Here is a 26,322-nt window from a genome sequence, read left to right as displayed (position 1 = left end):
AAACATAGCGTGTCTTTTGATGCCCACCTGCTGTTTAGAAATAAGCCAGCGGGCTTTAGGACCCAGAGCAGCGGCTCGTGTGTACAGATCAATGTGCTGCTTTGAGCTGAATAAAAGTTGTGCTGGATTCAGGCTGTTAATACACAGCTCAGGTCGTGTGTCCTTTCAGTGGATATTACAAGCTCTGGACTATAGTCATTACCCATTTAACGCTATTCATTTCTTCCTTCCTCTATAAAATGATTGTGAGATATGTTCTGAATTTAGGTTACGTGCTAATATGAGTGCATGGAACAACTTTGCGCACAGGGGTTCACTTGTCTTGGATCGGTCCAACCACCTGTAAGCGTCTGAATGGAAAGTATGTCACCGCAGCAGCACGTAAACATCACCCAGAGCCGCTCTTCATCACTCACTGAGGAGATCAACATGTGCGCGCATCTGGATACCAAGCGGGTACGCGCAAACATTTCTCTTATTCCTCCATACAAACAAACAAGCCTGGGATTTAATCTTGTTTATTACTAATCTGTATTTCCTGAGTATACTTTTAGTTACAAGTAACTATAGATAATAAGGCGACAGTGTTACTAAACCAGTGTGTGCCTAATTACGCACCGTCTCGTCGTGATTGTTGCCTACAGTTATTCCCTCTCTAATGAATAGTGTTTATGTTAATAGTGATTAGTGAGGAAGGGAAAATTCCTGCTCTGCAGATGTGCAATTTGTTCAGGATTGCTTTGTGCTTGCAGATGTTTCTGCATTGGAAGAAGATGTCCTGTTTATTTGGCTTTTACTTTGCGCAGCAGCCCTTTTTTTTTCCCAATAAGATGCTTTGACATATAAAGGATACATTACGTTATACTTTGGATATTTTTCATGCACGTGCAATTTTATATTATCCTAGACACCTAAAAACAGTCACTACTGTGATTGCTGTATTTTCGGGATGACAGGAGCATTTAAATGCAGTTTAGAATGAGCTGGAAAAGTCTTGCACCGTGGTCTGAGAGCTGGCGTCTGAACGGCGCTGAAGTTAGCAGTAATTCCATGTTTATGCGGAGTTATTTCAGGGAACCCTCTCCAGCCTGGGATGCCAGTGGTTAGACCATCCTGTTTGTCATCCCTGGTTTCATGTGTTTGGATTTCCCTATGTGATTTGTCTCACTTCAGCATGTATAGCTTTTTTTTTTCTGCTTTTCAGCTTGGCCAAGATCTTTGGTTTTGTTTGTCTGGCTCAAGAAATTCCTGTTCCCCATTTTGTTTGACAGCTAAGTCCCCATAACATGAGCAGGTCAATGTGTCATGTATGTTGTTAGAAGAAGAACTTTCCATTTTTTATTAGATTATATTGTTTTTTATACTTTAACTTTTCAGTTATTCTATAAACGTCTATTTACTATAGATTCATGACTAGTGTTTGTACCAATTCTGAATATGAGCACATACACCAGCCCTTAGATTTTGTTGACATCCCTTCTCTCTCTCTCTCTCTCTGTCTCTCTCTCTCTCTCTCTCTGTCTCTCTCTCTCTCTCTCCCGCTCTCTATCTCTCTCCCTCTCTCTATCTCTCTCTCTCTCGCTCTGTCTGTCTCTCTCTCCCTCTCTCTCTCTCTCTCTCTCTCTCTCTCTCTCTCTCTCTCTCTCTCTCTTTCTCTCTTTCTCTCGCTCTGTGTGTGTGTGTTGTGGCTCTTTTTTTTTTTTTCCATTTATCATACACATCATATAATATGCCTATATTTCCACCTATATTTGAATTCTCTTGTAACAAAGTAAACTTAAAGTGAGTCTCAATTAGAAATGACCTTTGCTTAGAAAGCAGGTTAGCAGGTTTGCGTTGAAGGATCACAGAATAAAATTTGGCAAAGTATGATTGATGTGTCTGTGTTTGTCCACTGCATCATTTAAGGCAAGGTCTGTCACATGAAGCTGTCAAATCAAAGGTAAATTTGTGGAGGGGTGTGGTGAGGTGTGGTGAGGTGAGGTGAGGTGAGGTGAGGTGAGGTGGCGTTGTTTTGGGTTTTTTGGAAGGACAAGTTGAACATTGGAGTGTGTATCACTTAAACTCTGTGTGCTGCAGGTTTCCTGTGGATAATGGAAATTGTTTGTTTCTCGCAATCAGATGCTGGAACGTGGTACACTTCCTGACATATTCAATGGAATGTTGTATTAACTTTATCTCTTCTTTGAAGACACGACTGGGAAAAAGCTTTATTACTTAGTAAAAATTAAGTACAGTTTTTTGTGTTTTTATTTGACAGCTACAGTAAGATTTTTAGATTCACTTTCATCTGTACCGCTGGAAGCCAACGGAAGATTTAACTGTTTAAAATATAAACCCAAAATCTGGAAACAGATTGTGAATATAAATCAGCAAAACCCAGCCTGCTTAGGACATGCTTAGTATGTTAGTCAAATGTCCATCTCAGCCAGGCATGCTGCTTTAACTGTAATCAATCAGATCACTCACTGCTGATTAGTTCATTTATATCATTGTAGTAAGTTATAAATATTTTAGGAAATAAATATTTCAGGAATAGTAAATAATCACCCTAAAGCTATTTGATCATCCTCATGTATAATCATTGTATGTAATTATTAATTTAAGTGCATATGGGACTAATGGAATCAGTTTAATGATAATTAAACTGATTATAACTGATATATAATGGAATCAGTTTAATGATAGTTTTTTTAATGAACGGAAAGGGGATGTATTACTATGCTGTAATGCATGTGGTAACGAAAGCTAATGAAACTAAAAAAAGAGGAAACTGTTTGACTGCTTTTTGTAGTCAGCAACTTTTTCATGTGTGTGTTCTTCAAATTCTTACAAATTTTATTATTCTAATTTCTTTGCTCAGGCTATGGCTTCCATAGCTATTATACCTTGACCTTCTAAAACGATTAGAGCTCTTGACTTTACAAAAGACACTCTGTTGTCTTGCCAATACTTGGAGTGAGTGAATTGCTTCTTACACATCTTGAGTCCACTTGAAGGATTTTAGTTTAGTTTTTTTTTTTTTTTCCCCAGAAACACTTATTCTATGATGAGGTTTGTGCACTTTGATCCAAAGTCCATCACATACAGTAGTGTTACATTTGTTCTTGTATTTATAAATTATAAGGTCCCTAGAACAGAACTTTTAAACAAAAATATTGAAAACCTGAATAGTGCAAACAGAAAAGAAAATATAGGTTTGTTGATTTGGGCTATAAATGGAAAATAGTGTGTAATATGCACAGAATTTACCGATTGTACAGTATGTACTAATTACTGTAAATAGATCGAAACAATCACCAAGATTTTTATCTCTGCTTGGTATCACTGACATCTGTAATACACTATCAACACTGACTAAGGAAGTGGATGTGAAATACCCAAAGTGGTTTATTTACTGTGCCATCCCGATAACCCATGTACACAACTGCTTTTGCTAAAAAGTCTAAGCACACTAAGCACACACGTTGTCTAATCAAGGCACAAATTACACAAAAGGAAAGACTTTTTTTATTTCCAGAAAGAAATGATTTTTTTTCTGGTTTTCATACGAAACACAACATGAAGCACATTAGTGCAAGTAGCACATTACATTTTATCATTCTTATCATCATTACAGACGTTGTCAATGATTATTTATCCCAAATATCACACCCAAGTACAGTTTAATGTCAGCCATATTTGATGTCGAGATAATTTCACTTGACTGTGAATTATCAGGAGTATTCCAGCTATAACATATAATCCATGTATCTCTATAAATATAATGACGTGTTCATGTTTCCACAAATCTGTCTAAACACTAGATGGAATTCATCTTTATTTGCTTTAATAAAATAGATTTGTTCATTTAATGATACATTTAATGATTTGTTTGATTCTAAATCTTGTATGAATTCTAAAGAGTGAGATATATTTTGGTGTCTCTCAGATGAATAAAGACAATGTGCAGTGCATTTATTTTTTACTTCTACTGTATTTACTTGCTGATGAATGAATTGTGTGGACATTTAAAGTAACAATCAGGATTTTGTTTTCTTCTTCTCAGAGGACGAAGGCCCTGTCTTGTCGCAGGCAGTCTGCTCCTTCCTTGGTCATCAGCAAAGCACTAACTAGATCCAGAACAATATCCAGGTATGGAATCTGTGTGTCGTATTCAGAGTTGGCAACTCAAGGTCAAAGATTGTGTCAATATTTACGCAAGGAAGTCTCTCATATTCACAGTCGTGTTAAGTTGGTGCTGAAGTTGATTTTCTGGGCAGTTCAGTCAGATAACTAACACGACTTGATACTAACGATCATGATAACACGATACTGGTCCATGCTTCTGATCTTGCCAGAGTTGAGGTGCCTGATATGAGATTTTAAAAGCAAGCTACAATTAAAAAAAATTAAAAAAATTAAAAGACTATTATGATTGTCTATTAACAATATGCCTTCCACTCTCATTATTCTGCAGCTTAATTTAATTAATCAACAAGGAGTAAATTAAATTAAATCATTAAATTAATTAAAACTGATTTTAGTGTTTCGTGCTTTCCTGTAAAGGAAATGCGCTCAAAGATTAAACCCCCACTATCATCATTATCTACCACAGCTAAACAGCTTAACATGCATGATACAGCAATAACATTTTCTGGGTAAAACATCTTCCGCTAATAAATAACATGTAGGTACAAGGTATATTTCCACAACTGAGCGCATGTTTAATGAAGGTTTGTACCGAAGTTTTGAGAAATCTTTGTTTGCCGTGGAAAAATGTTTCACTGTGTTAACAAGTTTGACCCAGATACTGTGATCTGCATCAAAATGAAAAAAAAAAAAAAAAGAAAAAGAAAAAAAAAAAGAAAAACTTTTTTCTTGGACAAATATATGGCAAATATTTTATCCAAATGTCTATGTGAATCCCGTTTAGTGTTGGGAGATGGTAGATATCATAGCAATAGTCATTTCCTAATCCAGATTTACAACTTTCTGACATTGAGATAGTGATCATGGGAAGTTATGTCTCATTCGGAGGAAGCCATCAAGAGATAGCAGCAAACCCTTCTGCCCTCAGAGGAAAGACTGTCTTCACCAAATGTATATCATCCAATCAATCAAAAGAAGTTTGCAGTGTTCTAATATAATCTCCTTAATTCAGTCCATTCGGTTCTCTTCTAAGTACTTTTCGTCTATTCTAGGTTGCTTTAACCATGCATCCATTTTCTGTATCAATTATCGTACACATGGTTGCTGAGAGACTGGAGTCTGGGATAGGGGACTCAATGGATGGGGTGCCAACACTATTTCACAGACACAGATGCTACTAAGGCAACCTAGAGATGGCAATCAGCCTACAATGAATGTCTTTTTGGACTGGGGTGGAAACGAGGGGACCTGCAGGAAACCCTCAGTGCATGGAGAAAACCTGTAAACCCCACCCACACAGTGCAGTAAAGGGAATCGAACCTTCAGCCCTGTAGGTTTGCTAAGAACTAAGCCACCCTGCCCCAAATATTACATTACATTAAATTACATTATGTCTACATGGTTTATTCTTTACAGTGTTTCTTCTTCTTTTCTATTTGTGTTGCTTGAACTGGCCGTTCATCTCGTGAGACGACGTTAAGATTTAAAAAAAAAATAAAAATCTGATTCCTTGAATTCTAGCACAACCCTATCCGTGATAAACTGGATTTGAATGACCTTCATTTGCATGTCTGGCTTTGATATTTTATAATGCGATATTATGATTATGCGGCATGATGGTGCAGCGGGTGATTTGGCCGCTTTCTATCCCCAGGCTCCCCAGTCACTGAGTTCACTTTACTTGCCTGTGTGTAGTTTAGCATATTTTGCCCTGTGTCTGTGTGAGATTCCTGCAGTTTCTCTAGTCTCCTTCTACCTCCTTATAACATGCCAGTTGGTGGATTGGCTATGCTAAATGTAGTATATCACATCACCTTAGTCCTTGTGTTCCCGGGTTAGGCTCTAAGTTCACCGTGACCCTGATCAGGATAAAGTGCTTACTGATGATGAATGTATAACTGATATCATTTTAATCTTTGCATAAGAACATCCATCTTTATAGCAACAGTACTTTTGATTTCACTGTTTTGAAAATGATAGGAAAACAAATGAACGAACACTTTTTATTAATCGTTATTTATTTAATAAGTAGGTTTTTTTATATATATATAGTTTTGTTTTTCATAGTTTTTCAAGATTTTTCCAAAATCTTTCCATTTTTTTTCCCCAATTGTTTTGAAGTTATCTCTTGTGAAAGATGACAATATTGTTGATGACAATACTGCTGTAGTGAGTAACGCTTCTCTATTACACTACGTGTTGCTAACATTATTCAGCTACCTTACATTTATTCACTGAACAGATGCTTTTATCCAATGTGTCTTACAAATGAGGAAATACAAGCTAAGCGATATATCAAACACAGGACAATACAAGCAGTGCTACCATACAAGTGCATAGTGTAGAGGTGAGAGAGAGATGCTTGTTTTTGTGTACAAGTTAAGGTTAATCTGGCTTAGATAAATGTTCATGGAAGAGAAAGGTCTGCTTTTTGAAGACCTGACAGATTTTGCTGTCCAGATTGAGGTTGGAAGCGAGTCAGTTTGAAGGTTCTGGAAAGGATCTTTGTGACTCACTGAGTCAGCACTAGCAGGCTTTGGTTGTTAACTGAACGTAGTTAAATGTGTGCGGGTCGTGATCGTGGTCTTGGAGATGTCAATCATTCTTTTTAATTAGTACTATGACGCAATTTACTCCTTGTTTGAGTCTCTGTTTGACTTTTATATGGCTATGTATATTTACATATTGTATGGAAAACCCATTGTTTTTTATTTATTTATTTATTTTAAAAAAAACTGCAATAAGTAAAAATCAGAAATAAGGTAATCACAGAGTGATGAAAAACCTTTATTGATAATGAACTTGAAACAGTATTGCTGTCAAGGAACTAAGTTACATTCTCATACGTGTCCTAGAATGACTTGATCAGCATTTTCAGCAGTAGTTAAGCTCCTCAGAAGGATAATTCTAGAGGATATAAATGCTAAAAATAGTCCTTAGGTCTTTACAAACTGGAAGAGAATAACATTGTTAAAGCAGCACTGGATGTTTAGTCACTGGTTCACACATACGAGTGACCCCGTAAGCACACACTTACCCTGGTGACGGTGTGAATCTTTTGTTGTTGTTGTTTACTGAGACGTCAACGCAGGGGGAAATTGTCTAAGCTCATATAACCATATAGCTATTTAAATGATTAATCCTTTTGTTTTCTATTTATTTTCTTCCATCGTTTAGTTCAAAAAAAGGTTTATAGGTTGAGTCATGTAAACCAGTGCTCTGAATCTGGTGGGATAAACTCTAAAACAGACTTGGAACTAAATTATTAATTAACCGAGGACGATTACTGACTCCTAATTTAGATTGACCAAAGCTGTAATCTGGATTTGTAAACATGTTTACCGATTACAAACTACACCCACATGAGCTCGCTTCTAAAACCCCTATTTAGATACTCTGCTTGTTGTAAATGAAAATATGTTTTGAGTGAAGCGTTTGTGCCGTAGTCGTCCGATTCAAGGTACGGCTTTAAGTGGAAGTGAGATTCTATGTAGATTTTTTTTTTTAAATAAATACAGTGAGTCATGTGTCAATATTACCTGTAGGTTGAACCAGCTGGCACATAACAGAGCAAGAAATGTAGTCTGTAATCTGTATAATACGTTTTCAAGCGCTTTAAATCGAGATAGAAATGTTTGCGTACCGTTGAATCGAGAGTTATTTATTAATAATAATTCGAATACAACAGACAAACAAATAAATAAATGATGTACCAAGTGTGTCTTCAACCAAGTGTGATTGTGTTACCATTTTATCCCTCTTTATAGCCCTCTTCCATAACTTGACTTAATTGAAATGCACAATTTACATATTTTGGCAAAATATTTTTATTGCTCTCTTACTGTTTGCTTATATGTATGACCCAAATCACGTTTTAAACTTCGTTTGAGTCATTAGTGATTTGAATTTGTTGTTTTTCAGGGATAACAGTCTCTCTCCAGTCAGCCCGGAGACATGCCTACTGGTGCAATCGTATCTTAATCCTTCAAGGATGTTTATTAGTCATGCATACGTCCAGCTAAAGACTGGTCTGCAGACCCAGGAGAGGCATATTTTCCTTTTCACTGACATCATACTCATCAGCAAAGCCAAGTAAGACATGTATGAAGGGAAGATCCCAATGTACCATTTGTTACTGTTGGTGCTGTTTTTTTGTTGTGTTTTATTTTTTTCAATTCTTAGGAAGTCAAGAAGATATATGGGGAAATGTGTGTTTTAGGATAGGACTAAAATGTGATAGAGGAAGTGAATGATCAAAAACATTACTTAGCTTTCACACTTTATCCAACTTTAGCCCATATTGAGCCTGTCCTTACTCTGTAGAAAGTAAGAAGAGAAACATTGACATTAACATGTTTATGTAAAATAGAACAAACAAACCAAAAGGAACGAATCCAAGAAAATATCTTAAAAAAGCAATTAAAACTGAATTAATCAGCAGCTTAGCTTGCATTTATTTGCTATTTAAAAAAGCTATCATTCCTAGTTGTTATTGCTCTCCATATCACAGGGAGTAGACCACTTGAGCAAATGCCTTAACTAAAATACCCATGTATGGGAGTTACCAGTGAGTGCTTTAATGGTGGGAAGAATTGGGCCATTCCTCCACCCTTTTTTTCCCCTTGTTTAATTGCGTCTCATAGGATCATGTGGCCCACATCCTCCTTCCTTTTCCTGTAGTGTCTCACATAGCCAGAGGGTCCTTCTCAGTAATTACCACCCAAAGCGCCAATTAATTCGATCTAAGGCAGACTTTGGCATCAAAGCCACTATAGCCACAGTGTGTTGGAAGTGAAAAGAAATGTTGACCTATCATTATTGTCAGAGCGGATCATGCGGTTCTGACTTATATTTAATAATATCTCACGGCTAATCCTATTTCACGTGCTAGTAAATGGTTCTCGGTTTGATTGTGAACACTTGTCAGTAATATTAATAATCACGGTGACAATAAATGAGTTTCAAAGGATTTGAAATTTAATATCAAACACCAGTCAGTCCTGATATCAATGCTGTAAATGAAAAAAAAATGTTATTTCATATTTGCAGAAATAGCAGAAATTAGTCATCTTTGTAAAATATTTCAGACTTTCCTGAATATAAACTGTCCTTCTCAAAGTGCATCAATTGTTTGGTTCAAATTTGAGCAGTGTGAGAATTTGTGGGAGGAAATTTGTGTGAAGCTATTGAAAGCAAAGTCATTTTATTTCTCCTTATTATTGTTTTATTTAACAGATTAAATGCAGGCAAGCTCAAAATCAAAACTAAACATGACTGTAAAATAAAGCGGTAAAACCCATTTGTGTTTGGTTTTAGTAGCAAGGAAGTTTCATTATCAGTCATCTTTGCCACTGCAACTGCAGCTAAACGAGACATTGCATTTTGAATGTTTGCACAGCGTACTGACTCATTCTTCTTTATTCTAGCCTCATACAGTAATTACTAACTTGCAAGATATCAAACAAAAGCGACTTTAATAATGATTTCACAATGATTAAGTGTAAGATAGACTTGAATGGGTATGAATTTAAGCGTGCATTAAATAGGGTGGGTATGAATTTAAGCGTGCATTAAAATTGGGAGATAAAAGTTTGAACTGACTGAGCATGTGTTAGGACATACGCTTTTATTGGTCATTACCAAACTGTGCATAACATTTGCCCAACACCCACAACAAATGGGTTTTTTTTTTGCACACCATGAGCAACGTTATCAACATTGTCAGTATGCGGATCAGCTACAGTAAATTTCCCCTAAGCGTGGACGAGTGTGTGAAAATGTTTGTGCGTCGTGTGTTCCCACCTTTTTTGCCTCTGGATTCCATGCGAATCTGATAATAAATGAAGAAATGACTGAATGTCTAGCGTGGTACTTTAAATACTATCTTTATATATTTTGTGATGTTTTATGAACAGATCTTCAACCAACTTTAAGCTGAAGGCACAGACACGAGTTTCGGAAATGTGGACAGCAAACTGCATGGAAGAAGTATGCGAAGGGAGTACATGTCTTGACAAAAGCTTTGTGATGGGTTGGCCAACCTGCAACTGTGTAGCCACTTTTAGGTACTGCGTATTCTTTATAATCTACCGCTTATAATATATCGACTGAACACACAGGCTATGTCTAAACTCCTGGAAAATGGAAGCCATATTGCATGGAAGATGTGCTAGCTTAGAGGTTAAGGCATTGGACTACATTTACATTTATGTCTCTGGCATTTGGCAGACACCCTTATAGATCCAGAGCGACTTACATTCATATAATTTATAGATCTGAGCAATTAAGGGTTTACGGGCCTTGCTCAGGGGCCCAACAGTGGCAGCTTGATGGCCTGGGAACTTGAACTCACGACTTTCTGATCAGCACCTGAGCTGGGCTCCTGAGCATGGCACTTAACCCTCAATTGCTTGAATGCATAAAATGAAGTAAAAATGTCAGTCACTCTGGATAAGGCTGTCTGCCAAACGCCAGAATTGTAAACGTAAGCCATCTGTCTGTTGTATTACTTTTTATTTTATTATTTATGCCTGTTTAACACATCAATCTGGTGTCTGAATATGACTATGAAGATGATTTACACTCAAAAAAAGTAAATGTCAGGCATGGGAAGAGTTTTCATACAAGTGCAGAGACTTAAAAATAATGGCGATAGACAAGCAAAGCATTGTTGAAGTAGTCTATGTGAAATTTAATAAAGAACTCAAACAGGGTTAATACCAGAAAGTACATAAGTAACAAAACATATACATTACTAATGAAGTGCTAGGATCAAGTCATTGCAAAGCTTTCGGGAAAGTCTGGTTTATTTATAAGGAGCATGCTTACAGGTTGTGATTAGAAGTTCAGGGAATTAAAGTGAGGTAGTGAGTCCTGTGAATGAGCATTTTGGGAAATTGGCTTTGTGTTGATACAAGGAATAGACACTATAGCTTTTATTTACTGTCTCTCTCTGTGCCAAAATGACTTTAAGTAGCTTAGTTAATGTATTTCCGGTGCTTTTTACTGAGCGATAGGAACAACAAGTATATATTTATGAGAATAAACAAAGGAAAAAGGGGAAAAAAGTATTTAGACACCACAAATGACCAACATTTGTGCGATCAGTTTCTTGGCCAATAAAATTAAATTCTTCTCTAGTATGTCATTGTATATTATTTATGTTCCCGATGATGATGTTTAACGTAATGAATGTCCCCAGTACAGTTTGCCGAGAAGCAGCTCCCACCTCATATTTCATACTAACAAGGACACTAAAAAAAAAAAATCACAAAACTAAAGACAAATTACTCACGAAGGATAATGAGAGAGCAAATTGAGTGTGTCACCCACCCGCAAAACCATTCCCTTTTTGGGGGTAGTTTTGCTGTTGCCTTCCCCTGTTGTCACTTTCATTTGCACCTAATCAAGTGAAAGTGACAGATTCACAATCAATTACTTAATTAAACAGATTGACTTATCTTTCACCATTGACTTAACAACGGTGTTATACTCTGATGAGTAAGTGTTCCAGAGAAATATATACATATATAATATAGAAGAGTTTCTCTCAGAAAACTTGTATAGGTTCCTTTTATAACTCTGCAACTGATTAACACTTGAAGGATGTGGGGTGATAGCAACAATAACCATTTTAAAGCATGAAGACACACCTTACATGATGGCTCTCAAGCGGCTTTCGATGATGAAAATGTTTGTTCTTCGCTCCATAGCTCAGTTGAACAGAAGGAGAGATGGCTTTTCCTTATAAAAAGGTACAGTGGAATCACACGGAATCTGCAGATACCACAACATTCCTTCTGTCTTTTAATAGATTAACGTGTCCGTGTTTTTCTTGAAAGTGTACACTTAAGTTCATATCTCGGTGTGACCGTTTACTTTCTTTAAAAAAGATTTTATTGCACATTTCTATTGAATTCATTATGTCTATGCCCTTAATTCTCTACAGTCGAATAAAAGAGGAGAAGGAGAAAGATCATCCAAAAACAATCCCCCTTAAAGTGCATGCCAAGGACATGGGGAACTTTTTATATGTAAGTTCTCTTACACTCAGTCAAATATCTTTTTCTCAGTATTTGAGTATGTTGTTGATCAAAATCTGATGCTCTTATCATTTAGACAACCATTGCTGTGAGCAATTCTGACAGTGCCAATGAAGTTATTCGTCTCGCACTGCAGCAGTTTGGGATTGTGGTAAGTTTCTTTACATTGTGTCTTCAGAGTTTTAGTTACTTATATAAATTCATGCAGAGTTTCTCTTAATATACGGACGTACGTGCTGTGCGTAAAGCTATCCTGAGAAACGGAGGCATAGAGAATTTTTATGTTCTCCTTAGGCAACAGTGACTGCACAGACATCTACTTAATCAAATCAAGACACCTAACAGTACACAAAATTCCAATGCACTTTATTTAACTATTAGTCATTAGTTAGTTATTCATAGACAAACTCAAAGTTCCTGTCAAAAGACAAAACATGTCCTCATATGGTTCGTATACTGTAAGTTAGTTGTGGAACCTGGGTCACAACTTGTTAACAAACAAACAAGCTTTCTTTTTTTGCACTTTGGTCCACAAAACACTGTATGCTGACTGTACTTTTTTTTTTTTTGTATCTGTTCTACAGTGTATTGGTTTTGTTTGTCTTCACTGTCTTGTCTTGCACTCTTTGCACTAGGTTGCACACAATGCACTTTATGCAGCAGATACCTTATTTTTAAGCCCTTAGCTTCATATTGTTTTGTGCAGGTCTGTGTTTTTATTTAGCACCAGGGTCCAGGAGGAACGTAGTTTCATTTCACTGTGTAATTTATCAGTTATATATGGTCAAAATGGTAATAGAAGCTTCTTGAATTGAAACCGTTTTTTAAAATGTATTTATCTTTGGCATACAGGGTTGTGTGAAGGACTTCCAGCTGTGGGTGAGTTCCAGAAAAGACAATGCTCCTTACCCTCTTATTGGTGAGTTTTCTATAACTAATGAAAATTGTTATTATAACGTCAAACTGCAGACATAAAAAGCATTTGTAATATGCTTTTTTTTTAATCATCTGTAGGACAATACATAATTCATATGCACTGGTGGACCATTTTAAAAGGAATTCCTGTTCACATGCTCATTTGTAAAATTATTCAATCATGTGACAGTAGCACTGCAGAAGTTAAAATAGAAATGAACATTGTTTGGTCTTCTAATGCCTGGTTTCTTTACTTACTGTAGCTTCAGAGTGAAACCCTGTGTGGTTTTCTGCTGTTGTAGCCGATCAAAGGTTTAGCATGGTCGTTTTAAAAAAGTCATTTTCAGCAACAGAACTGCAGCTCATTGAATGTCTTTGTTTTTTGCACCATTTTTTCTAAACTCGAGACAGATCATTTTCCATTTTCTGATGTTTGATGTGTACATTAACTGATTTTATGCACCATGCTACTGCCACAAGCTTGGCTGGCTGATCGGATAATCGCATGAATGAACGGGGGTACAGATGTTCCTAGTGGCTGTTAAGTGTAGATACATGAATACACACTTAAACATATACTGTACTGTACAGTATGTTCAGTATTCATGTACCTTACTGAATACATAATGCATACAAACACAATAAAAGAATCAATCAATCAATCAAATTTTATTTATAGAGCACCTTACAACAGCCAAAAGGAGCACAAGGTGCTTTCTAGTAAAACAACAATAAAAAATAAAATCAATAAGAACACAATGAACATAAAATAGCAGTTGAAACAGGGTCTACGTGTTAAAAGCTTGTATGAATAAATGAGTTTTCAACTGCGATTTAAAAACACTCAGCACAGTGATGGATCGTACAGTAAGTGTGCTGGAAGTGCGTTCCACAGCTTTGGTCCCTTGATGGCAAATGACCGGCCTCCAGATTTCTCATATTTGTATTTGGGAGTGACCAGAGAGGTATATCCAGAGGAGCGGAGAGATCTGGCTGGTTGGTAGACCTTTATTAATTCTGTGAGGTAGACCGGGGCAAGACCATTGATCGCCTTGAACACAAAGAGAAGGACCGTATACTCCACCCCAAACCACACCGGAAGCCAGTGAAGCGAGTGGAGGACAGGGGTGATGTGTGAGCGTTTGGAGGTGTTGGAGAGAAGACGTGCTGCCGCGTTTTGTACCATTTGAAGCCGATTGAGAAGTGATTGATTAAGTCCAGTGTAGAGAGCATTACAGTAGTCTATCCTTGAGCTGATGAAGGAAAACAAGTGTACAGTAAAATAACTGTATAGAGGAATGAGTTAGTGCTGTTGAGTGAGATTGATATTATGAAAGAGACAAATGGCTTTACAAATATATGACTATTGAGAGATGTCATGATGCAGTGTTTGTCATTGTAGTGAGTAGAAAGTAGAGATATTCCTTCTAAAATGTAGTGAGTAAAACATTAAAAGTACTTTGTTACTTCCCAATTCTGTGTACAGGTCATGAGTTTCCTTTCAGTATCCAGATGAGCCATTTAAGAGAGCCTTTAGATGAAACTGGTGAAAATAGTGATGAAGTAACTCCACCTGAAAGACAAATGGAGCTACTTCTTGAGCAGTTGCAGACAGACAGTCAGTGCCAGTTCATCCTGAGGCCAAGTCGGGTCGCTGTGGGCCATTCTTTTGTTGGTAAATATCTTCCTAACTTTTTTATACAAAGATAACCAGAAGTATGTGCAGTAAAAGCTTTATTTTACCTTCATATTAAATGTGATTAAATAAATACATGACTTGAGATATAGAAGAATGATACTTAATATCCACGTTTATCTTCTCAAAACCTAAGTTGATCCAGACCAAAAGCCGTTCAAAAGACGACGGTCACTCATCAACTGGGCTTTTTGGCGTGGCTCGTCCAATCAGCTGGATGATCCTCCATTATCACCTCATCTAACCACAACTGATAAGCTCTTTGGCTTGCCCCTCAGCATGGTATGCAAGGATAACAGCCTTCCCAAACCAATCATGGTGAGTGTAGGAATCCTACTCATAATGTTCAGACACACAAACTCCAGGCATGCAATAAATCTTTGAAAATCTGCCAAATTTATACATTTATAGTTCACTAGGCATTTATTAGTAGGATTTAAAAATGGAGAAGCTCACTATTTATTAACAGCAAGAGAATTGTACTGTGGGTAATTACCTATAAACCCAACTGAAAAAATGCTTTTTATAATAATAATAATAATTTTCTACCTTCTGAAACATTATAGATTATAATATAATAAACATTATAGATTGTAATATAATAAACTATAGCGTTTCAGAAGGTACTGTATTTTTGATTTGTATTGTATTTATTGTACCTTTTCAGAAGGTATATGTATTTACCCATAGTACAATTCCCTTGCTGTTGACAAATAGTGAACTAAATGCATAAATTTGGCAGATTATCATTATTATTTATTATTATTAACCATAACATTTTACTTTTCACGGTTGGTGCAAAAATAAAAATATTTGCTGCATCTAATATTAGTGCTATCTGTGGCTGTGTGAAATGATAGATTAATTAATATTTAAATGCACTCAAATAAAAAATAAAATGTGTTTAAATGCACTTTTTAATACTATTTGACTGCCAAATAAGAAATTTCTGTCAGTGTGTATGAAGACCTGGTTCCTTGCATGTGGAGCACAATACCATGAACCGTGAGGAATAGTTTCTGATAATGAGTAAAACTAGTGAAATGAACTGAACTTTAATACAGCATTTGTCAAGTTCCGCTTGAATAAAACAATAGCCGGAAAAACAATCGTGCATTAGAACATGAGCATTAATATTAACCTGCAGTTCATGAAGGTTAAAGACATGTTACTGTCTGAGTCATTTTGTTTATCTGGGTATGGCGAGGTTCTGTGGTATAATCAAACAAACAAAGAAAACTACATTTAGCTACAGATTGATTATTAAAAGATAGCGGTAACTCACTTTTTTAATACATATTTACAGCTATTTTAACGTAAATACTTGAGTCTGTTTTATTTATAAAAAGTCGCACCTCTACTGAATTAGTCGAATTGGTTGTGTATTAACACTGATGACCTGTTAGACCCTTTAACATGAATGTGACCATTGATAAGCATTTGATATACAGTTGTTGGAATGACAGTTCTCAGGACAAGGTAATGGGAATTCCTTTCCACATCTGGAATTTTCAGTAAATAATACAGTCCATAATGTATATCAGATTTTATTTTCTCTCTCTGCAGGACATGCTAGTGTTTCTGTTCCAAGAGGGGCCGTTTACAAGGGGAATTTTCCGGCGCTCTGCTGGGGCCAAAGCCTGCAGGGAGCTGAGAGACAAACTGGACTCAGGAATCCAGGTTGTTCCGATGAGCCGACAGTCTATCTTTGTGATTGCTGCTGTACTGAAGGTAAGTGTTGTCGCATGCTGTGATGCATCAATATGCAACACAATATAAAACTTGATCTCACCAGGTTTCAAGAACCGAGTCACTTTATTTTGCAACATGGCTGCTAATCGTGGCTCTCTTGGTTAATTTTTTTTAGTCACTTCTGTGTAGTTAATTGTCTGTTTGTTGCTAGCTGTTGTGAGCCAGACTCAGATATGCTTTCCAAATGATGAGCTCATTTGGCTTTGTACAAAGTCACTTGTAATAGCAAGCAGATCATGCAGTGAATAACATTGAATATAGTGAGTATATGAATCTTAATCTCATTATAGTGGCACCGTTCGAGAGGTGCGAAAACAGTCAGTAATCAAAGTTCAAGGATCTGAGGGCAAAAACCTCCAAATCTGATCAAGCATCTGTGGATGTGCTGTACAAACAACTCCCATTCCTAGAAGCCTAACTTCAGAATTTTTTATGATTAGATGTTTTTTAAGCATCTACATTAGTAAATGCTACAGAATATAATATTAGGGTGGTTGTGGCTCAAGCGGTTAAGGCTCTGGGTTGTTGATCAGGATTCAAGCCCTGGCATTGCCAAGCTGTCACTGTTGGGCCCTTGAGCAAGGCCCTTTATATAAACTTTGTTTATATAAAAGCAATCTAAAACTACAGCTTTTCACTGTAGACAACGTTCAATTTATCTGTATCTGTTTATCTGTAACCTCTTTGCAAGCCAAAAGCTAATCTAAGTTTATGGATGTGATAAAGTGTGTATTTGTGTATCTATGTGTACATAATATAGGACTTCCTGCGCAGCATCCCAGGCAGCCTTCTGTTGTCAGATCTGTATGAGAAGTGGATGGCCACCATGGATTTCTCTGACAAAGCCGAGGACAGTCAAATAAAGGCCATTCAGAGGTACGTTATACAACATTTGAATTAGGAATCTAACACAACAGTCAGAAATCCAGCAGTAATTTATTGAAAGAGCTTGTTGATTTTTTTGTCCTATTTTTCAGTTTGGTGATGTGTCTTCCGTCTGAGAACATCCTACTCTTAAAGCACGTATTGGCAGTACTCTACAACATTCAACTCCATGCTGAAGACAACCAGATGAATGCTGTTAATCTGGCCATATGCATTTCTCCCAGCTTGCTCTGGTCCCCAGCTCCTAGCACCCCAGAGATGGAAGGAGAAGGTACCAAAAAGGTTGGTTTCACCCATTCAGACCTATTCAACAGAAGATTTTATGTAACATAAGACGTTATTCCTGAAAGTCAGTGTCATTTTTAAGATTGAGAGGAATTCCATAGTCTTTGAAATCCCGGCTTATCGTTTTCTTATTGAATGATCGATTCCTGTCTCCGCCTTGTGTGTGTGGAGTTTGCATGTTCTCCCCGTGCCTCGGGGGTTTCCTCCGGGTACTCCGGTTTCCTCCACCGGTCCAAAGACATGCATGGTAGGTTGATTGGCATCTCTGGAAAATTGTCCGTAGTGTGTGATTGAATGAGAATGAGAGTGTGTGTGTGTTTGCCCTGCGATGGGTTGGCACTCCGTCCAGGGTGTATCCTGCCTTGATGCCCGATGACGCCTGAGGCTCCCTGTGACCCGAGGTAGTTCGGATAAGCGGTAGAAAATGAGTGAGTGAGTGAGAGAGTCTCTTACACCCCACGTAATGGTAGCCTTTCACACGTTTTGTTTTGGATTTGAAGATGTTTTTGAGTTCACTGGGAAATATTTCAAGCATTTCCTCTAGATTTTTGAGGTCAGTGTGATTCCCTCATTATCTTGCTATGATGGAGCTCTCGAGTCATGCAGCTTGTTTGGATATGCTTGTGGCAGCCTGTGTGTTGCCATCCTGGCCCCAAAAATGTAGATTTCAACATTCCCTAACAACACTGATATTGTCAATGTTGGCTTAAAGTCTGCCAAAATAAACCACTGCAATCTCAAACTAAACAGAATTTGTTTGTGTAGGATTTATACTAAGTAGTAATGTCTTTTTTTTCCGCTGAGGGATCATAAGAACATTGGTATTTTACCCTGCCGTTCTTCTGTCTCTGTCACTTTCTTGTGTACAATTACACACTCAGTAACTTGTGCCTAGATTTTTTTATAACAAATTTTTGACACTTGCAAAAATAGATATATTAGATATATTTTTATTCGATAAGATACTGTATAATGTAGTGATTGTGTCTATTTCACAATCACTACTAATAAAATGTCATGTTTAGATGTTAAATTGTATTGTATATCTATGCTGTGAACATTTTTGTTTAATAAAGAGGAGTCGGTAAATAACAGATATATAAACAATGCTGGCATTAATATATAAAAGAACATTCTGTTTCACAGTGGCATAGGTGAGGCACATACAAGACATTTGAATATAATCGCAGTTACTGTACAAAATTGTTCATAAAAAGTCAACAGAGTCATCATTATGATGCATCCGTATTTAACTGCCCCAAATGAATGTATTCCTTAGTTTATTAATCACATTTTATTGCCAACCAGCTCCTACGGTGAGAAATAGGATTAACCAGTAGATTCTTGCTTTATCCATTTTGTTTAAAACCCATCTACTGTACTGTATATCTATACACTCAGATTAGGGACATTGAGGTGACAGCTGATCAAGTGCAGAAGGGTTACTGCAGAAGGAAAAAAGTAGCTTAGATCTGTTTTTACAAGATAAAGATTACTCTTACTTTTACTTTTACTCATTTTTAGTGGCCCTGCCATAAAGATACTTTAAAGGAAATTTATTTGGCTTGGTGGATTAGCTACGCTAAATTGCCTAATATGTGAGTTTGTGAGTTGTGCCCTGGTCCCATCTATGGAATATTCCTAGCTTATGCTCAGTTTTCCCAAAAGGCTCTGGGTCCACTGGCACCCAGCCTGAGATACAGTAAAGCAGTTACGGTAGACAAATGAATAATTAAATCCATCCATTCAATCCTTGTTTCAGGTCTGTGACTTGGCAAAGGTTATGATTGAAAAGTGCATGGCGATAATGGAAGAAGACGTGACCACACTATTCGATGGATTGCCTCTGAGCTGCAGTCATGGATCAGGTAATGAATCCTCGTTCTTTTGCTATATATATATATATATATATATATATATATATACATACATACACTCACCGGCCACTTTATTAGCTACACCTGTCCAACTGCTCGTTAACGCAAATGTCTAATCAGCCAATCACATGGCAGCAACTCAATGCATTTAGGCATGTAGACATGGTCAAGACGATCTGCTGCAGTTCAAACCAAGCGTCAGAATGGGGAAGAAAGGGGATTTAAGTGACTTTGAACGTGGCATGGCTGTTGGTGCCAGATGGGCTGGTCTGAGTATTTCAGAAACTGCTGTTCTACTGGGATTTTCACACACAACCATCTCTAGGGTTTACAGAGAATGGTCTGAAAAATAGAAAATATCCAGTGAGCGGCAGTTCTGTGGGCGCAAATGCCTTGTTGATGCCAGAGGTCAGAGGAGAATGGCCAGACTGGTTCGAGCTGATAGAAAGGCAACAGTAACTCAAATAACCACTCGTTACAACCGAGGTATGCAGAAGAGCATCTCTGAACGCACAACACGTCAAACCTTGAGGCAGATGGGCTACAGCAGCAGAAGACCACACCGGTACTAGTAAGGTGTACCTAATAAAGTGGCCGGTGAGTGTACAGTATATATTGCTCAAAATGGATTTTCTCAAACTGAACTCTTTTCCCTTTCCATGCAGATGTGTCCTCTTATCAGATGACCGACTCGTCCTATGACAGCCTTGAGAATGAGCTGAATGACGACTCTGGATCGCTTTTCCAGCCCATGCAGAGATCACGAGGCAAGCCAGACAGTCGCAGCTATGACTCAGTCCTCACACTGAGTGATTGTGACCTGGATCAAACTGATATTGACCCAGACATCACTATAAACACACACCTTTTACTCCCATCAGTAGTCTGCCCAGTAAAAGCATCCCCGGCAGTGAGTCCATCCACTCCTCACCTGCATTCTCCATGTAAGGAATCTTCTTTTCCTAAGAGTATTCGTCAGCTGAGACGATCCTCTGAGCCTGCCATTTGGAATTCCTCATCATCCTTAATCAAGCACCTAGAAGGTAGGGAACACCGAAAGAGCAGTTACGAATGTGTGACAAACAAAGGCAAAAGTGATGTAGATGTAGATCTTGAGGTTGATTTAAACACCTTGAGGCTGGAGAAGAAGTGTGATCCTATTCAAAGGAATCAGAATGAGAGGAATGCCCCTCAACAAACGAAAGAGAAACTGAAACCATCACCTCTGCATCTAGATAGCAGCTGCGTAAATCTCTCTTCCCTTGTGGCTTCACCAATATATTCTTCAGTGAGCTCTCTGGACAGTGCTTCCTCTCAGTACTCTGCTGACTTCAACAAGCATTGCCCTCATATAGTAGGTAGCTTTAAGTCATCAGTGAAATCTTCTCTCAGGCTCGCTGGCATTGTGTCTGAAAGTTCTCCGGTTCCAATCACACCTCCGATGGAATGTCCGCCTAAAGAGAAATTAGACTGGAGCCAGCTGAGGAGCAGTCATGGGCTACATCCAAATACCTGGCTTAGGAAAGAAAACAGACTTTCCCTGTCTAAAGGCAAAGATAGCCTGGATGACAAGGACAATGGTGATCCACTACTCCATTCTGAAAATTTCCATACCAAGGAGAGGAAAGCGCAAGAACCAAGTGTTCTATCTGCTAGGTCAAGATCAACCAGCCCTAATTGCTCTGAAGAACCCTTGCACGAAACACAGCATTGCAGTTCAGTTTTTTCTTTCGCCGGCGAAAAAACACTAACGGTGAAAGAACTGAGAGAGATTCACAACCAGGCATGTTCACAGAGTAAACAAACTCCGGCACAGAAGTACTCTAAGAAAAACACACCAGGTGGTAATACCACCAGTTTTCCACAGTCTGTGTTCTATGGCCAAAGTGTTCGCCGCTTGGCCTTGTACAGAAAGAAATCTTACTCACTTATTCCTGTCGAGGAGAAATCCCCTGTCCCTCATTTCCTTCAACGTCGATCATCTGAACCTGGAGAGAATTGTCTCGGGCTGGATAGGGAGGCTGTAAAGAACCTGGAAGATATCCACAGGCAGGCTGTACGAAAACAACACACATATTCTGACACCCATACTAAAAAACCTGAAGTGTCTGACCTGGAGAAAGATGATAAGCATAGTAAACCCGGTGTTGGCCTGTCACCTGCTGCCACAAAGGCTGTGAGAAACTACTTCTTTTGGCAAGGAGGTGAAGATACTGAGAGTAATCTAAAGAAGAGCCAGGAAGTAGCGTTGGCTGTTGCCCATGGCAAGCGGGAGTGGATGAGGAGGTGCAGTGACACGCAGCTTGAAGACTTTGAAAAAATGCTTTTTTCAGAGGAGTCTTATGTCTAACTTCCTGGGTTCTAATGCAGTATTTCCCAAGTTCAGTCCAAGAACTGTCCAAGATACAGTTATCCCTGGTCTATACATCTGATTCAGTATATTGGTCCATTTGGTGTGTTAGACTAAATAATAAGAACATAAAGTGTGTAAGGTACTTTAGGGCTAGATCAGGAAAACACATCTCTAAATACAGTCAGCTCCAGAATTAATGGTGCCTTGGGTAAAGATGGGTATAAAAGGTTATGAAAAATGGTCTGTGTGGTTAATTAGCTTAATCTTTGTCTGTAAGGGATCACAATTACAGTATGTTTTGCCCCTAAGCACAGTGAAGAGGTTAGAGAGGCAAAAATGGATCACAGTTGGAGATTTGCAGAAGACAGCTGCATTTTGGAGTTACCACGTTTCCAAATCTACAATTAGAAACCACTTCCATGCCAACAAACTCTGTGGAAGGCGTACCAGCAGAAAAACTTTTCTTTCATCTAACCACAAAAGTAAGTGCCTGGAGTTTTCTGGATGGTACTGGAACTTTGACTGGAACTTATGTTCTAGGGTAAGATGAGACAAAATATATTATGATGTTGCCAAAATATATCGTCAACTAATATTCAAGGTGGGTTTTACGTAAAAAGAAGTTTCTTCGGTGTTCGATATGATGGGCGATCTGTGGGGTTTTAGAGCTGTTTTTAATCCTAAGGCCCTGAGAATCTTATTAGGATACAGCCTCATAAACTCCATGAAGTATTGAAAGATCGTAAATTAACATATGACTGCCTTTCCCAGGAAGTTACAACTGGGTCTTGTTTGGATCTCCGACAGTGAAGGACTAGGATCTGAAACATACATCTAAAACCATACAAAACTGGTGAAACTGCCAAATAATCAAGCGTTTATTTTGTCCATACAAATCACCAGACCTAAATGCAAGTGAAATGGATAGTCAATATAAGGAGCCATAGGAGTATCTGGAGAGATTTACTAGTGAGGGGAGCTTTTTATATTCCTTTCTGTATATTCTCCACAGTTTATAGGAGGTGACTAAGTGCTTAGATTTGTTGGCAAAAGGAGTGCAATACAAAATGCAGGGTGACAATAACTGTGATAAAGTTTTTTTTTTTCTTTTAACCTCAAGGGTTTTCAATTACCTTTTTTTTTTAAACCCATATCTAAAGGGTGCCAATAATTCTGGTATGATTGTATTAATAAGGATTTGAAATATCTGGCCTGTTGTATATTCTTACTTTGTCTATCATGCCGTAAATTTAATTCTTAAAAAATTACATTTACTTTCTTTAAGCTTTAAAAGGGCTTTAGTTAGACGCTATTGTACGGAAGCGTATTGCATTCACTTGAGTAAAAAAAAATCAGAATTATGAGATAATTTTTCAAGAAAAAAATTTTTTGCTCTGTTTTTCTGAATTAACGACTTAATTATCTCAAAATTATGAGAATTTTTCAGGAAAAAATTTTTTTGCTCTGTTTTTCTGAATTAACGACTTAATTATCTCAAAATTATGAGATAATTTTTAAAGACAGCAGTATCTCCCAATGTCTCAAACCCAAAGTAAAATAAAACCGGATTAAACTTGAAAGGCGGGACATGTTTACTTCCATGCAATCCACATTAAGTCGTTAATTCAGAAAAACAGAGTAGATTTTTTTTGACTCAAGTGAATACAATACGCTTCCGTACTATTGTCATTTTTTGTAAAACCTATAAGATTTTTGATTATTATATCAATCCAAGAAATGCAGTGAAGTGCAATGACATCAGGTGTATGTATCATCTTACCAAATATATAATAAATATTTAATTTAAGTTGAGGTAAGTAAAATAAATCTATAGATGATGTAAACAGGGACAATAGGATAAATTATGTGGCAAAAAGACCTTAAATAATACTATGTAAAGATCTTTAAAGGGAATTATTACATGTAAATCGATTATTTAGGTTACATTATACTCTACTCTGACTCTACTCTATCATTTTATTATATTAAAATAAGTAGTATGCTTGCTATTGCAAAGCCCAAATACCTGCAGATATGTAATTAGTTGTCAATAAGGTGTAAGAAAATGTCCTGGCTACAAAAGAAATGTTGACGCCTGAGGTTCTGCTTTGGTAGGTGCTTTTTATTTGGTGTCAGTGAGAATTCTTGCTTATTTAATAAGATTAAGACAGTGGGACAAATTCCTGATATGAATTTGCTACTGTATGGATTTTTGTTTTAAATAATAAATAAGGCCCATTTATGTGCAGTAAGAGAATAGCACATCTGGAAGCCATGTTTGTATGCTGTAGACATAGTGTATATTTCTAAGAATCTAAAGAGTAATGTCTTAAGTATATTTTCTTTTCTTTTATGATATATATATTCAGATTTTTTTTTCCCCAGTGACGTTGCTGCCGGTTCTTTATACTCATATTATCTTATGGCTGGAGTTTGGCTCTTTTTTGCGGTCAGGGATGCTTTAAATTGTGAACTCAAATCCACACACCCCATACAACATTTATTTTATAAACATAATAGAACTATTCATACTGTATAAGGGAAATGATTTAAATATTTACAGTAATATTGTGATAGTTTGTTGGAGCCTTAAAGTTTTTTTTTTTTAATCCCTGACAGAAAACATGAGGTTTACGTTATATACGTTATATATAGACCAGCTTATTTCAGATTTTTTGAGGTTTGAATTAAATCTATCTAATTTCACTGAGCTGACAAACCAACTGTAAGAATGCCATAAAATTCGATAGCTTTGAATTATAATTTGTGCCACTAAAAAATATGAGGACACCACAGGGCTATGATTCACAGAGCCCACTTCTGGAGCTGCTGCCTTTTAGGATGGTGATTATAGAGAATGTGGTAGCAGCCATAAAATACTGTACCTCTATGTACACCACTGTATTAGAAACACCTGCTTATTTATGGAGCTATTCAATCGGCCAATCATGTCGCAGCAGCACAATGCATACAATCATGCAGATACAGGTCAAGAACTTCAGTTAATGTTTACATCAAACATCAGAATGAGGAAAATGGGGATCTCTGTGACTCCAAGGCTGTTTGTTGGTGCCAGATGGGCTGGTTTGTGTATATCAGACTCTGTTGATCTCCAGGCAATTTCATGCACAACAAGTATCTCGAGTTTATACAGAATGGTACAAAAAAATATAAATATCTTACCTATAGAGGGTCTGCAGGCTTTATTCGAGAGCCCAGAGGAGAAGCTGGTCTGAGCTGAGAGGTCAATAGTAACTCGAGTAATCAGTTTTAACAACCGTGTTGAGCAGAAAAGCATTTCAGAATTTACAGCATATCAAACCTTGTGGTAAATGAACTAGAACAGCAAAAGACCAAATCAGGTTCTATTTATTTCAACCAAGAACAAGAATGTTCACAGACTCAAGATGGACAGTTGAAAAAAATCTCATTTCAACCTCTAATTTCTGTAAGCCTGTGCCTATATTAGCCTTACATCTTTTTTCTTGGCTCACAGTGATGTGACATGACATACAGCTAAGTTTGGTGACCCATACTCAGAATTCGTCCTCTGCATTTAACCCATCCAAAGTGCGCACACAGCAGTGAACACACACCCGGAGCAGTGGGCAGCCATTTATGCTGCAGTGCCTGGGGAGCAGTTGGGGGATTCGGTGCCTTGATCAAGGGCACCTCAGTCGTGGTATTGCCGGCCCGAGACTCTAAACCCTGATGCTGTCTACTACTGTTGTAGCTCATCTGTTTTGTGCATGCTGAGATGATTTTCTTCTCCACATGGTTGTACAGAGTGATTATATATTACTGATCCTTCTGGACGGTTTGAACCATTTTGTCCATTTCCCTCTGATCTCTCGCATCGACAAGCCAAGACTATCCTGCATAACTCAAGGGTGTGTGTGTGTGTGTGTGTGTGTGTGTGTGTGTGTGTGTGTGTGTGTGTGAGAAATACTTTCTCAAACTCTTCTTACTCAAACCAGCCCATGTAGCATTAAAATCCATGCTACAGGGTCAAAGTCACAAAGATCAGCCAGCATTTTCTTCATACTGATATTTGGTGACATAAACTGAAACTCTTGACCCGTATCTATAAGGTGTTCTTTTTTTTTTTTGCACTGCTGCCACACTGGTTAGCTAACTGCATGAATGTGGAGGTGTACAGATGTTCAGTGAGTGTATGTTTGTATTTGTTTATATAAGTTAAATTGTGACTTAAGGCTCGTAATGCATTTTTGTACATGCCTGTGTTGCTGCTGTCTTAAACCATTTCCTATTACAAAATTGCTCGTGTGTTGTGGTTTGTATATTTCCAAATATAAGCTTCTCAGATATGACTCAGATTATGTATATGATGAGTCCCCCTTAACTCCATCCTTAAAAGAAGATGGA

General features: G+C 37.5%; 1 protein-coding gene across 1 annotated transcript; it reads left to right on the top strand.

Moving 5' to 3' along the window:
• On the top strand, window positions 1-26,214 carry arhgap20 (Rho GTPase activating protein 20). The gene is made up of 15 exons (XM_060860083.1): window positions 1-456; window positions 4,049-4,134; window positions 8,053-8,223; window positions 10,047-10,196; window positions 11,844-11,885; window positions 12,080-12,164; window positions 12,250-12,324; window positions 13,026-13,092; window positions 14,575-14,763; window positions 14,921-15,102; window positions 16,351-16,515; window positions 17,297-17,412; window positions 17,514-17,703; window positions 19,469-19,574; window positions 20,249-26,214. Exons 1-15 carry the CDS (start codon window positions 355-357, stop codon window positions 21,931-21,933), a joined length of 3,411 nt encoding a protein of 1,136 aa, XP_060716066.1. The 5' UTR covers window positions 1-354; the 3' UTR covers window positions 21,934-26,214.
• Window positions 26,215-26,322: the final 108 nt, after the last annotated feature.

Source organism: Tachysurus vachellii, chromosome 24, assembly GCF_030014155.1.
Source record: "Tachysurus vachellii isolate PV-2020 chromosome 24, HZAU_Pvac_v1, whole genome shotgun sequence".
Taxonomy (NCBI): domain Eukaryota; kingdom Metazoa; phylum Chordata; class Actinopteri; order Siluriformes; family Bagridae; genus Tachysurus; species Tachysurus vachellii.
This window is presented reverse-complemented; position numbering and strand designations above follow the sequence as displayed.

Excerpts from the sequence above, each read along its gene's own strand:
- arhgap20 (XM_060860083.1), top strand. The coding sequence starts at position 355 with ATGGAAAGTATGTCACCGCAGCAGCACGTAAACATCACCCAGAGCCGC. Across the intron at positions 14,764-14,920 it reads TGTGGGCCATTCTTTTGTTG|TTGATCCAGACCAAAAGCCG; the intron begins GTAAATATCTTC and ends TCAAAACCTAAG. Across the intron at positions 17,704-19,468 it reads AAGGAGAAGGTACCAAAAAG|GTCTGTGACTTGGCAAAGGT; the intron begins GTTGGTTTCACC and ends TCCTTGTTTCAG.